At 37.7% G+C, this 15,150-nt stretch overlaps 1 protein-coding gene across 1 annotated transcript in view; it reads right to left on the reverse strand.

Annotated features, from left to right (window-relative positions):
• Nucleotides 1-14,015, reverse strand: part of LOC106063275 (uncharacterized) — a 31,646-nt gene extending 17,631 nt beyond the window's left edge. Inside the window, exons 1-7 of the mRNA XM_056028585.1 lie at nucleotides 13,527-14,015; nucleotides 11,839-11,973; nucleotides 9,707-9,889; nucleotides 7,676-7,864; nucleotides 5,158-5,367; nucleotides 4,676-4,735; nucleotides 297-509 (exon numbers count right to left, since the gene is read on the reverse strand). Of these exons, the coding sequence (XP_055884560.1) occupies nucleotides 297-509; nucleotides 4,676-4,735; nucleotides 5,158-5,367; nucleotides 7,676-7,864; nucleotides 9,707-9,889; nucleotides 11,839-11,973; nucleotides 13,527-13,587 (1,051 nt within the window). The 5' untranslated portion in view covers nucleotides 13,588-14,015. The remainder of the gene's footprint in view (nucleotides 1-296; nucleotides 510-4,675; nucleotides 4,736-5,157; nucleotides 5,368-7,675; nucleotides 7,865-9,706; nucleotides 9,890-11,838; nucleotides 11,974-13,526) is intronic.
• Between the last annotated feature and the right edge of the window lie 1,135 nt (nucleotides 14,016-15,150).

A 15,150-nucleotide genomic window follows, 5' to 3' on the forward strand; every position in this document is an offset into this window, starting at 1 on the left:
ATAAATCCGAACGACAGTCCAGCGCGCAAACCGCACGACCAGGAGATAAGATGATAGTATATCCATATCCATATGTCAATGAAGGGTGAATATTGGTAAATGAGATATGCTATAACTAATGTAAAATCGTTCACCTACTGTAAATCTTTGTTATAGCTTATGTAGCTTACATTTCAAGATAATAAACACATACACATATCTTAATAAAAATCGACTAAAAGTAAGTCTTTGAGTATAAATGCTTAGTTTTAATTATAAATATTGTAATATACTATCATCTTATCTCCATTACTGACCTCCAAATGCTTCCACTTCACACAATGTGAGTATTTTCGTGTTCCCAAGAAGACGTAAGGTAAAAACCTTGACCGCAGTTTTCATACTTTCTTTAATATTGATATGATAGATTGGTAGGCCTGACTCATTGTTATCTTGATAGAAACCAATCTTTGTAAGGTTCATATCATATGTATCTAATACAAATCCACGAAGTCGTTCTGCGTAACCTGCTATAAAGAAAGTAATTTAAAAATAAATAAATGTGTACGTTAAGTTCTAGTGGAGGCGCGGTGGCTGAGCGGGAAAGCACTTGGCTTCTGAACCAGGGGTCCCGGGTTCGAATCCTGGTGAAGACTGGGATTTTTAATTTCGGGATCTTGGGGCGTCTCTAAGTCCACCCAGCTCTAATGGGTACCTGACAGTTGATGGGGAAAAGTAAAGGCGGTTGGTCGTTGTGCTGGCCACATGACACCCTCGTTAACCGTAGGCCACAGAATCATCTGCCCTATAGACCACAGGTCTGAAAGGGGAATTTTACTTTTTTTTTTTACTTATGTTCTAGTAATATAGAAAATAAAGTATTTTATTTTTCTATTTTGAATGGGGCGCTAATATGCAAAAGGAATATTACTGATATTCAAAATATTAAAAAGAAACACAGCAAAGTCCGTTGTGCAAGCGGTAACTAAATACTCTCTATCAGGCCTTATTCTTAAGGGAAATCACTACTGTCTTTACAATTACTCAAAATTGTTAACTCCCCATAATGTCACATTCGGCTTTGACGATAATTAAAAAATGTGTTTAACACAAATATTCATTGGGAATTCTAATTACGACGTTTGTTTATTTCATTCGAACTGTGACTTGAGTTCAAAACGGTAAACACAATTTCGAGTTATCAGTTTGACATTTGTAGAACTGCTTAACAAAGCCGTGTGTCAATGTTGATTATGAGACTGTGGCATTTGCAAAATTCAAAAATATTAGAAAAGACAAAGACATATCCCTTGGCACTAACATCTGACTGATGTGATCCTTCGTCTTGGCCACATTCTTGTATGCTTGCGAATCTTGGACACTAACTGCAGAACTGGAGAGGAGGACCCTAGCAATGGAAATGAAATGCTACAGAAAGATTTCAGGTGTCACATTTAAAGACCGCATCACAAGACGAAGAGATAGAGACAAAATTAGGACCCCACAATGATCTACTAACTATTGTCAAAAAAAACGCAAGCTAAATCTCTATGGCCATGTTACAAAATCCTTCAGGGAACAGTACCAGGAAGAGGCAGACCAAGACACCATCTTTGAAAGTCTTCAGCAGTAACCCTGCACATGGGAAATGGAAGCACATGATAGCGCATCATGGTATCAAGCTGTGAAAAATGGCGCGAAAATTGCAGAGGGAGGATAAGAGAACAGCGCCAGAGAAAAAAAAAATTAAGACAACTGGCGCAAGCTCCAGCTAAATAAAACCTTCCCACTGTGCAACTGAACATTTTGGGCTCACATAGGTTGGCTGCCTTAAGCGGTTTGCGCGCTGTACTGTCGTTTGGGTGTCTCAACGGTCCCACTGACATCCCCGTGGTCCTGTAAGAGATTTGGGCTAGGATGTATGTTGTAGATTATCCTCAATCCTGAAGAAACAGTTCTATGAATGACAAAAGTGGTCATCATCGAATCATGATGGACGAACTATATAAGTAACATCTTTTATAATATATTATGGAGAGGAGGCGCGGTGACCGAGTGATAAGGCTCTTGGTTTCCTAACAGAAGGGTTCCAGCTCGAATTCTGGTGAAGCTATAAGTTTCCAGACTCCTACCCTACTCTAATGGGTACTTGACATTAGTTGGGGAAAAGAAAATGTGGTCGATCGTTGTGCTGGCCACATGATACCCTCGATAACATTAGGCCTCAGAAACCGAGTACCTCTACATCACCCACCCTATAGATCGCAAGGTCTAAAGAGGGAGCACTTTTATTTTGAAGAGACGCCTTGTAACAAGATAGATTCTTAACTATTGAATAAACATTTCGAAACGTCCCAGCGAGTACGATTCTCTAATCCATCCATACTTCATACGTCTGGGGGGTCAAAATGTTCCTGAGTGACACATCATAATTAATAAATACATAAACAAAATTTAATAAAATACTCTGAAAGACACAAAGATAAAGGCATATTCCTCGTCCCATATGCTAGGACAAATTTGTACAAATACTCCTTCTTCCCTAGTGCTATTAGAGCATGGAATGGGTTGCCTGAGCTAGCCAGGAAAACCAGTGACTTGGCAGAATTTAAGTCATTGGTTAATATGCATGACGAAATGCATGACGCGTAGGACGTAATCATCTTCTTTTTTTGAAGTAACGTCTGTATTATATAAGATAAGATAAGAATAATGTCTTGTATAACCATAAAGGGTCCAGTACAAGACATCTAGCTGAAGAGTGTGTAAAGAACATTTTTTTTTATTACGAACATGCTCAATAGCCTTAAGGTGCTAACACCTCGCTCCTTGTGTCCTTTGATAACAACAGACTACACACGAACACGTATTTAAAAAAATCAACTGACTAGTGGAAGTTAATTAATTTTGTTTTATATAAAAATGGGAGATAAAACTTGCAATATTTATAGATGTGACTAAGATTAAATGATGTAGTTGTATCAATTGGTTTGGTTGTGAAATAAAGAGACTTACATTGTCGCGAGAAATTGATGTTATAAAATTATAGTCAGCATATTTTTTATTGTCATTCTTTTATTACGACAGACATGGTCAACATTATTTTACTGGTTTTTGGAGAGAGGTATTAGCAGGATATGACGAAATTGCTCGATTATGGCTAGGACTGCGTAGTGTTAGGCACTTAGTTTATAGTATTAGTTATTTAGCGACGCACCATAGTAGACGTGTATTGAACGGGACTAGTGACGCTTGGGATATTTTGGGCTAGAGACTGGAAAATCAGTTAGCGATAGAATTCTCTAGTGTAAAGACGTGTTTTATTTGACAGAGACACTGACTGTGGCCTTTTATTGGATTAAACATATTATTCATTGTTTATCAGTGTTGACCACATCTTTTCACTTGTTAAAGCCGATGTGTGTTATCTTTGTGCTGTTGTTTAACTACATTGAATACACCCGAACAAGAAACCCAAACACTTTCTGAGTAATTGAATGAAATCTAACAAACGTTTGTCTACAGTTGACTTCAGCACAGGATAAACATCCATCACAGTAGACAAGTGATGTACAATTAGCATATCATATGCGTAAAACCATCAATGCACTTTCAAAACAAACCAACCAACCAAAGCTTATATTTAGTGTAGTTGTATCAACTAGTTTAGATCAGTCATGTCATTAAATTTGTAATCGATCTAGACCAGTGATTCCCAAAGTGGTCTATATAGACCCCCAGGGGTCTATGGGGACTTCCAAGGGGTCTACGGAAGTGAAAAAATAAATTGGGGGTCTATGGTCTGTAAATGGGGGTCTACGATAGCGGATCTCATTGAAGCATGTCGTGACTTTAAATTTCATTTCCCATTAATGAGTTGTGCTTTAGTTAATCCTTTGAAGTTTAATCGAATGAATTTTTCTCTATTATAACATTTTAACATTGTTACATCTTATTTTAAAGCTTTATTTTATTTTGCTTCATTCTAATTTGAATTTCATCAATGAATATATATGGCCTAGAAATCACAGAAAAAAAAAAACACATTTGAGGTTGATGAATCTTATAAAAAATGCAGGGGGTCTACCGAAAACTGGAAAACATGGCAAAGGGTCTACGAGACTAAAAAGTTTGGGAATCACTGATCTAGACTAATAATAATAAATCTGTGAGATTAGAAATATTTTAACCAATTTTTTTTTTTTTTTAGCATACTTTCCTGATTTTAACTCTTTGTCAATGCAATGTAATTATATCACTTGTCTAGATTAGTTGGGAAAGGGGAAAAGGGGAATAATTGAGATCTGTGCAATTGTTACTTTATCGCTTTTATTTTACATGCATCAAAAAATAATAAGTGTCTATTTAGGGCTTAAGCCAACTTAAGGGTACTAATTAAACACACCAAGCGTATGACATTTTTTTTTCTCTAATTTGATAAGAAACAAAATAATTATTTAACAATAGCATATACACAGTTTGTTTTTATTGATGCTTGTGTTGTCAGGTACAAGAAAATTCTATACAAAAAATTCAGCTTGTTCCGATATTGGGTGTGGGAGAAATAACGTGTACAAACTTTTTTATCAGACATACAGAGTGAGTTGATATTAAACATTGTAAAAAAAAAAAAAACTGTTAGTCTTTGAAACTTCAAATGTAAGACTTAGATATTTACTAGCTTATATTAACTCACTCCATTGGTCAGCTTGTCCATCTGTGTAGAAACTATTTTGGCTGTTTTTTCTCTCATTTTCTGATCAAATTGAAATTGTACACAATTATTTAATGTCGATGTCAGTACATGAAAAAGTAAACATTTAACTATTCAGTTAATAATAATAATAATAATAATAATAATAATAATAATTATTATTATTATTATTATTATTATAATTATCCTTATTATCCCTAATGAAATTTGTCTGAAAATGTGTGCATTAGTGTTAATTAATTAACTGTGTTTTATTTTGAGAAATGGAAGATAAAGCTTGCAATATTGAAAGATAGAACGTGCTCTCACTTTACTAGAAATAAGTTTTAATTTTTTTTTTTCATATTACAAAGTTTGCTTGCTCCTAATTTCAAATAACTTAATAGATCGTAGTAAAATTTTAGTGTTTTTTTTTTTGGTTTTCTTTTACTGCAGACCGAAACGAACGACATGCATGTATCTACCTCTGTTGTAAAGGATTAACCGATGTATAAAGTAGCTGCTTTGTAAAGTTAGAGTCCAACTTGGGGACGTCTCCTCTTTAGTATGAGAGCAACTTCCGGCATAAAAATTCGAGTTATTGTTTCCATCAACAGCTAAGTCAGCTGTGTACTCTTTTGAATCAGTATAGACAGATGACTGAGAGGCGTTCTGTTTGTATGCAATGTTTCTACCTGGTGAGAGAAAGTAAAGACATTGCACACGAGTAGAAAATATAGTGGAACATAATTTATTATCTGTATCAATTTAGTATTTGTATATAATTTAATAGTTTTATTTTAAATGAGTTTAGCTATGAATTTTGTATTTTGCATTCTCCGCATCATCTATTTCAGTAATTGCCAAACTCTGTTCCACAGAACCCTAGTGCTCCGCGAGGCCTGATTAGGTGTTCCACGAACTACTAGTAGGCCACCACATGAGTTAACCTCTCTAAAACTAAGCGAAATGCCCGCTTAATACTCAGAATGTTTGAAGTGTTCCGTTAAGGAAACATTTTGGGTTAGTGCCGTTACTAGGGGGTGTGGGGGTGCGGGTGACACCCACAAAGGGGGTACTGGGTGACCTTCAGCCGAAACACGTAACTTTGAATGCGTCTCTAGCGAAGCTCGCCGTCATCTCTTGTTGAAATTAAATTGTATTCCCGAGTAATGTTATATCGTTTGCAAAGTCGAAATGTTTGATGCTGAATATCTCCGTTATTCCATCGTCTGTTCTAGCAAAAAATCTTGATTTGCTGCAGGGATTTCGCAGAATTGCGACAAAGTTTTGCGGCATCTAATTTTCTCTTGCTATTTTGCAGAGTGATTCGCAGTTAACGCTATCAAACGCTTTTGCTGAAATTTAAAAAAAAATGACCATCAGCCTCTGTTTGTATTCTAGGCTTAATTAAATTCCACATGACACCCTGCTCGTTAACAGTTGGCCATATAGATTGCAAGGTCTGAAAGGGGAACTATAGTTTACAATAACTATATATAACTGTCTTAATTAATTTGAACAATGAATGTACAATCATTTCTTAATTTAACGAACAATTAATTAGCTTTTAGTATTATTATTTTATGCTGTTGTTTTTTCGGCGGGAGGTTAATTTATTTTTGTTGGGGAGGGTTTTTTTTTTTTTTTGGGGGGGGGGTGACACTCAGCTTTCCGGACCGGGTGACACCGACCCTAGTGACGCCACTGGTTTCGGGGAAAATGCTGTATTCTAATGAGCCTCTTCAAAATTAGCCATCTTTCCTACTCCATTAGTCATTTCACACGACACAAGATCCCCCCCTTTTTTTTAATAAACATTACAAGTACAACTATTTTGCTTTAATGCTCCCATGTAATAGTTTGGAAGTAACACCCTGTTCCCATGTGTGGTGATCCCTATTACACACACGCTATTTTTCGAAACATCAGTAACAGCCGATAACGGTGCAGTTGATTGGCAAAAAGTACAACTCATTATAAGCTTGTGAGTGTTACATTTAAATAACAATCACAATTATTTGTTAAATCATAATTAGCATCACAAAATGTAAAATCAATAATCACATCATTAGATGTCAAATCATTAATCACATCATTGCATGTATCATTAATCACATCATTAGATGTAAAATCATTAATCGCATCATTGGATGTTACATCATTAATCACATCATTGGATGTTAAATCATTAATCACATTAATGAATGATAATAATTCATGAAATTATTAGATGTTTTATCTTTTATGACATCTCTAGATGTTAAATCTTGTTTTAAAAAATGTTAGTGCATAGAAAGAGAAAACAGTTGTTGTTTTGTTTTTTTAAAACTACTTATACATCAAACTGTACGTAAATGTGTTATAGATAGATGACACACAATTAAACCTATGACCTTCTAGTATGTCTCTAATTCAGAGCATTTCTTAACAAAGTGCACATCTCTGACACACTACTTTGATCATAACCTTCTGAAGAGTTACAAACAGAAGCAAACATAAAAAGAACCGTAACTGCTCCACCGCACAATTAACACTACGGTACTGCTTTAACAAACAAATCTATACCCATTTTAAATTGTACCTAAAAGTGTTATTTAAAATATTATAATTAAGCTAGTAAAACATATTGTACATGTGTTCAGTTTATGCTTCTGCTTATATCATATATATGTTAGAACATGGGCAAGCGGTAACTGCGATACTGCTTTAACAAACCAATCCATACCCATTTTAATTTGTACCTAAAAGTGTTATTTAAAAATATATAGTTAAACTAGTAACTTGCTATATGCATCTATTCAGTTTATGCTTCTGCTTATATCATATAGATATTAGAAAGGATCACTCTTCCACTACAAGTACTACAGGATATCATTCCTCTCTAGTGACATAAAGCTGCTCTTTTTTAGACGTCTCGTAATAATTAGGCAAATAGTACAATGATACATTTAATAAAATAGATAGATAGATAGATAGATAGTCAGATAGATAGTCACTTACCTCCACTGATATAAAAAGAACATAAAGAGGACAGATTTCCAGATAAAGTTAAAGATGTTATCATCACATCATCATTACATCGCCTGTCTAGAGTGTTGTTGTTTACTTCAGCGAGCGTCTCATTGACACATGAAGACTTCTCACTTGTGCCTTCTTTGGTGAACTGCAGCGTCACATTGAGCAGTGAGTCTAAACAAGTTGAAAATTGTAAAGATTTATTAAACTTGGTTATTTTTATAAAATACAGAAATATCATGTGCCGGTGGGGGATGTATTTAAAATCAATCATCTAAAATCGCGTATCGTTAGTCTCGTTAAGGGTTTCTAACGACACCATAGACCATCGCGCATTACAGGTTGGGAAACTGTATACACAGATAGCAGTGGCGTAGCTTTGGTATGTGGTGCTAGATGCGGCAGCTCCTGGTGCTGCTCTCAAAAAAAAAAAAATAAAATTGAAGATTTTTTTCCAAAATAAGGTGTATTCAATGATAGAGTTTCGCGTATACACATAAAGGGATCAGAAAAAAAAAACAAGGTTACAAAGACAGTTTGTTTGGAAACACAAACTCAAAATCGGCCCCCGAAGTGGTCCACCAAAGCAGGAAAAAGGGCAGCTTTCAATATTTTCAGAAATAATATCAGAAAGAAATTATATCAAAGGCAAATGACGAATGGAGAAAGAAGGTAGACAGATCTTGTGTGGTCCCAATGCTCAAGAAGACCAAGGGATAGTTGAAAGTGAATGTGAAGTTAGATGTGAACCTGGCCTATCTTATGTCTTATAATGAATATCTAGTAGATCTAATTGTTTTGTATAGGCTTAATCTGTTATCCGTGCCTCAAGAAAAAAAAAAAACGTCCTTTAGTTAAATCTTCGTCTGTTTGTATTATCCTCTGTAGTTCATGCAATAATATGAAAAACTACTTATTTATTGTTGTTTTAAATTATTTTCCACTTATATGCATAATGAATAGATTTTTTTATCTATAAAAAAAACATTTTTTTTTTGCAAATGTAGTAGTTAGTATGACAGAACTTATTTAACTTAGCAATACAAATGTAAAAAAAAAATGGCAAAAAATCTAAAACCATTTGCATCAATGTGTTTAAAATTTAGTAAACAGTCATCTCCATTGTTAAGTGTTTGTTACTATTAATAGGGAAAAGTTGTAAAAAAAAATGTCGCATTTAAAAAAAAAAACAACTGCTTGAATAATTGATTTTAAAAATTAGTTTTTTTCGTTTTTTTATTTTAAAAAAAAGAAAAAAGTAGCTGTTGCATTACAATTTTGAATGGTCTAAAATATAATGTCGGATTTTCACTATCTTTTCTATTTTACGAGATCTAAACGAGACGGACGGACAGACAGACCACACAAAACCGATAGCGTCTTTTCCCCTATCGGGGCCCGCTTAAAATATTACAAAATAAAATAGGCCTAACTTAAGTGTTAAATAGCGTTTTAGTTTATTGTAAAAATTGTTACTTTATTGAGGTCGATTAATTTTGCTCAGCGGATGAGTAGTCTCTAGAAACAAGCTAAAAATAATATTCAAAGAAAAAGTCGTATGCTTTTTAAGAAATAAAAATAATATTTGAGCTTCAGCAATAAGCATTGGAAAATGAACATATGCATCTTTTTATTCCCTGCCAATAGTAGGTTGAAAATGTTTCACTCTCGTATAGCCGTGTGATTAACCGATATTACAAGATATTGAAGGCATCAAAACAGGCCTGCGATGTTTCAAACTGTGTGCGGTTTAGACCAATTCTAATGTAGTTACGTCAGACCTGTGATTTGTCAACGAGCTATTGAAAACCAAGTACTACAAATTATTGGTAACTAATACCTACAATTAACAGTACGTCAAACCTGTGACGGGTAAATGAGCTATTGGTAAGTATTACTATATCGTTCTGGGTCAAAGTAATGTGCATGATTTAAATTAAATAACATTATTTATCTGTTGCTACACTTATAGATGTGTATGTTTATGTGTGTGTATGGGTGTTTGGCTCAACTCACGTGGTTTGCTCACAGTCAACCTCGTCCAGGTAAGAGGAATGGCCTTTGAAGGTTCCCACCTCCATGTAACAGAGTTCAAATCTTCCTCATTATTGCAGGTGTTATCATCTTGGTCGGTCATCCACTCAGTTCTCCGCCCAGACGGCTCGGTAAAAACTGTTGCTCCGGACACAGCCCAATCTTCTGTTGTATTTTTATTTGGGGGGTGGGGGGTGGAGGGGGGGGGGGAGGGAAGAACACAAAATTATAACATATTCTAAACACATTTTGCACATGTTTTTTTTTTCTTAATTATATTATTAATTTGGTTTCAAATGTAGTCACGGCTAGGAGGATAAGCTCCCATTGTCTATAAAATACTCCTAAAGGCATGAGTCTCTGATAGCCTATGTCAACTAAGTCCAGCACTTGACCTGCTCGTGTGGCTTAGATACTAAGCCTGGCAAAACTTCTCTTACTAACAGGTGAAGGGGTGAAGGCGGACACCTGGCGCCACAAAATTAGGAGCTTCGGGCAGATGGAGCTCGTCAGCCTAGTTAGGCAATTAATCTAGAAGAGGGGTACTCTGACTTCAAACCCCAGCTGCCTTGCAGTAATAAGGCTTCAGGAGACAACCTCGAGGAAAAATCAGGAGTGACGCCTTTAAATTCCCTCCGGCAGCTTCTGCAGCTGAGTTGGTGCCAAATGTAACGCGATGCGTTCCTTTGGATCACATCAGCAAGGTCGAGAGAGGGACTATGACGCATGGGTCACCCATGACTTCTTTATCTAAGGCCCAGTAATGCGCCCCGGAGAGGAAACTCTGGTGCTGCTGCAAAGCGGCTAAAACAACACGGGAGACAACAGTTACGGGTTATAAGTCCAACTTGATTAGAGTAATGTATGGACGCCACGGCTGTCTCTGACGTGGAAGAAGTTTTCGCGCCTCATTGATCAGCTACCGCCCGCCTCAACTTGTTCACAGCCCCCAGACAGTTAGGTGCTGATCTGCCACAGCCTGCCTGCTTTAATGGGTGCTTAGACCTTAAAACGACAAGTAGGCTGAAAACTTGCACCAAGCAACAAAAGAAGAAAAATGAAAAAGAAAATTCCTATCATGCAACTGACAACAAGGAACGTCAGGACAATGTGTCCTGGTCTCACAGATGACCTTCGGCAGGTTCACGATGCAAGGAAGACGCCAGTCATAAACAACGAGCTGAAAAGACAACGCATTGGCATTGCAGCTCTCCAAGAAACCCTACTGGCCCAAGGCATGCTCCGCGAGGTTAATTACACTTTCTTTTGGAAAGAAAAAAGCACAGAATGAGACGCGAGTGCATGGTACGGGCTTTGCTGTCAAGAACAGTCTACTTCCCACAATAGTCTCTCCAGTTGGTGGTTCGGAAAGGCTACTAAGCATAAGTATGAGGACTACATCTGGAAAGGTCATAGAATATGTGTATTTTATGAAAAAATTGGTTGCATAATTAATTTTATAAACTGCTTTTAGAAAACAAAAAGTCGCTGTTGCACCTAAACTTTGCAGGTCTCGACTCATAGTGAAATAATATTTTTCATTTCTCATCTCATTTTTGAGATCTGAGTGTGACAGACGGACATTTTACACAAAACCTAATAATGGTTTTTCCCCTTACGTGTTAACGTTAACGGAAATGGAAAAAAAAACGTACAATACGTATGCTTCATATAAAAACACTTTAGTTTAACCAGGAAGAAAACCACAGTACATCAAGACTACTTGCTACTTAGAATGCACAAGATTTTTTTTATGATGAGCTGTGCACTGGAAAGCATGTCACATGGTAGTCAAAACAAGAGACTTAAAGCTCTTAAGATAATCTCAAGAGCTCATTCAAGGAGTATTGACAACTATGATTAGGAAGTAGCCACCTCTGACGCTTGTCAAAGCTTGAAGCCGCCAATGTGGATGTTCTATGCCACAATGTGAAGAGGGCAGAGCTCGCAAAAGAGCGGATCACTCAGAAAAGTAAGTACAAATGTAGGCACATCCAACCTACCCGTGCCTTGTGTGCCGTTGGCTTTTCATAGCGAAGATTGAACTTCGTAACCATCTGCGATTATGCTCAACCACAAAATGAGGAGCAGTATTAATATCTAGAACTACTTACGATATTGACATCTGTACCCAAACCATCCACGTTTACATTTATCATTTTCAGAACATTGGAAGTCATCTTTGCAATCCTTATTGCACTGACATTTGTACTGGCAGAAATCTCTAACATCGCAGGATTTGCTTGGTTCTGATGAAATGATTTGCATTTTAAAAAATTAAATTATTAATAATTTCATATATTATATAAACAAAGCATTTGACTAAGAAATAATATTGTTGTAACCCAGCGCACTAGTGAACGTAAACAAGAAGGACTGTTGGAAAGCCGGCTAGAAGTCATGGGAGTCTGAACAGTCTGGTGCTGAGTGCTGTCCTGTGTGATACTAGGAAACTGTTTGGGAGACCTGGAGCGACACTGGGAAGTGTGTCGGTGGTCTGTTCTGTGTTCTGGTATAAAGTAGGACTCTTAGAACTTAGACATATTACTCCCTGTGACTTTATAGCAGAAGTCCAAGTCTAAATAGTTACTATTACCCATACCAATTGTCGATGCTTCATTTGCATTTATCATAAATAAATACATCGTTTACTCTTGTCAACCTGTCTTTCGTTGAGTGCCTGCCTTAGAGAGTTACAACAATATCATAACATCTAAAACATTACAAATAGGCAAAGAAAGTACGCAGAAGAGCTAGCATCATAACAAAATCGCCAAAACCTAACACAGAACTGCAGCGTAAAAAAAAGCCATCTACGTAAAGAAAACACCGGTTATTTTTTTTTTTTTTAGTTTGGTGGCTAATTGCTTAGAGTTAAATGATACAACGATACTCTCGAGCGTAAAAGCCTGTAAACTCTTAGACCTGTTTCTCGGAATCAATGTCCAAGAGAGATCTCTTACATCTTAAAAAGACATCTAGAGCGTTGGCCTGTCTTTTTATTTAATCATCACTCTATCCATCTATTAACCAATCCACCTAATTATTTATTTATTAATCTTCTTCTCGCCTCTCCCTCTCCCTCTCTCTCTCCCTCTCTCTCCTTCTCTCTCTTCCGCTCTCTCTCTCCCTCTATCCCTCTCCGTCTCCCTCCCTCTCCCTCTCCTTCCCCCCTCTCTCTCTCTCCCTCTCTCTCTTCCGCTCTCTCTCTTCCGCTCTCTCTCTTCCGCTCTCTCTCTTCCCCTCTCTCTCTCTCCCTCTCCGTCCCCCTCCCTCTCTCTCTCCCTCTCTCTCTCCCTCTCTCTCTCCCTCTCTGTCTCCCTCCCTCTCCCTCTCCTTCCATCTCTTTCTCCCCCTCTCTCTCTCTCCCTCTCTCTCTTCCCCTCTCTCTCTCCCTCTCCGTCTCTCTCCCTCTCCCCCTTTCCCTCTCTCTCTCCCTCTTTCCCTTTCCCTCTCTCTCTCCCTCTCTCTCTTCCGCTCTCTCTCTTCCGCTCTCTCTCTCTCCCTCTCCGTCCCCCTCCCTCTCTCTCTCCCTCTCCCTCTCTGTCTCCCTCCCTCTCCTTCAATCTCTTTCTCCCCCTCTCTCTCTTTTTCCTTCTCTCTCTTCCGCTTTCTCTCTCCCTCTCCGTCTCCCTCCCTCTCACCCTCTCTCTCTCCCTCTCCCCCTTTCCTTTTCCCTCTCTCTCTCCCTCTCCCTCTCCCCTTTCCCTTTCCCTCTCTCTCTCCCTCTCCCTCTCTCTCACTCCCTCCCTCTCTCTCTCTCTCTCTGCATTAGCTATTTACTTCTAAGTTATATATTTACCTTGTAAAGATCCTAAGTCTAAGTATAATCCAAACATTATCAGCAAAAAGAAATTCCCCATTCTACAGATGAAATTATTCTCTTTGAGTAAATGGTCAATACATACATCAGCACATCCAACATTTACAATCACCTTGCTTTTTTTTAAATGTGTGAATTGCTTTGCAAAACACAAACACAGAACACTTCTTCTGAAAGTCCACTAGTAAGTAGTATTTACGATACTACAATCTTTTACAGTGATTCCAAAACTAAAGTCAGCGATCCATATCCGACCCTTTATTTCCACTATCCGGTCCCAGGAAATTAATGCTCACAGTCAATGATAAAGCTCCCTATGTAGAGTTTTCGTTTGCAATGCGGCCCACGAGAGGCACTTTAAAAAACTGTATTGCACCACAGACTGAACAATGCTGGGCACCACTGAGTTAACACAACTTAGACAGTGATGTGCCGACACAATCTAAGTTTAAGCGGAATAAATTTATATCTTTTCTAACATCCTTATAAGTGTGATTTCCTCTTAAGGTCAGGTCTAATGACAAACAAGAGCATAAGTCATTAAAATTACAAATACATGGACACAGTTGTCATTAAACTACACAATTTGTATCCTGCTAAATGAAATTAATGTACGCTACGCTATGAACGCTATTTGGAATTATACCCATACACGGTTAAAGGCTTCGGGAGTCAACCCTTATTAAAAGCTAAGATTCGTTGACCCTTGAACAGTTTGTATCACACATTCCTCCACATTGTCAGAGCCTGCGACGCCGCTGACCCCAACCTGTATTCGTACTTGCCGTTACTGTGGATGCATCAACTAGGTGGCGATATGGGGCATGTTGTCTGGGTGACATCGTTTGACCTTAGCTCATAATGCCCAGGCACTCATTCAATTTCAATGAGATGATCCATGGGTCGCTTCGCGTCAGAGGGGGCCATATCATTATGTTATTTAACAAAATGTGGGTGATATTAAAATCAGACTTTCTAAAATATTGTAACGACTCTCGCTCTTCAGAATCTCTGCTAAATGCACTACACGATATTACTCACTCAAATTAATTGACAACTCAGGGCTAAAAAAACTTAAACTTTTAATGTCTAATAAATCAAATCTAAAACAGTACACTTAGCAACATGTAGAACCGTCTGTACAAATGCTTCACTGTTGCCGATTAAACTCTTATACCGCTGTTTCAAGCTCTACTGGCCTCTCCGCCTCTCCCCGGAATTGCACTGGGTTCAACTATTCCAAAATTACTTCACATTGCACTGGGTTCGCTGTACCGGAGTTGATCGTAGATCGTGACTCGTGAGGTGTCTTAACTCAGAACCAAACCGTCGTAGTGCGCTGTACTGAACCACACTGAACCCCATTGCACTGAACCATAATAAACTGTGGTACCCTCGCTCTTTATATAAGGTCCACGAAGGCCCTCTAAAGCCTGATGGAACATTGCTCAACCGTTCTGGATGATCACATGACCGAATCCGACGTGATCTTTCTCGAAACGACGCCGCACCGTCACGCATCACAATTGCTATTTCTACTAGTAGCGGTTGACCTCTCGTCCAGCTCCAGCCTGGGTATTTACTGCCGCTTACTAGACCGAGA

Source organism: Biomphalaria glabrata, chromosome 5 (assembly GCF_947242115.1).
Source record: "Biomphalaria glabrata chromosome 5, xgBioGlab47.1, whole genome shotgun sequence".
NCBI classification, from domain to species: domain Eukaryota; kingdom Metazoa; phylum Mollusca; class Gastropoda; family Planorbidae; genus Biomphalaria; species Biomphalaria glabrata.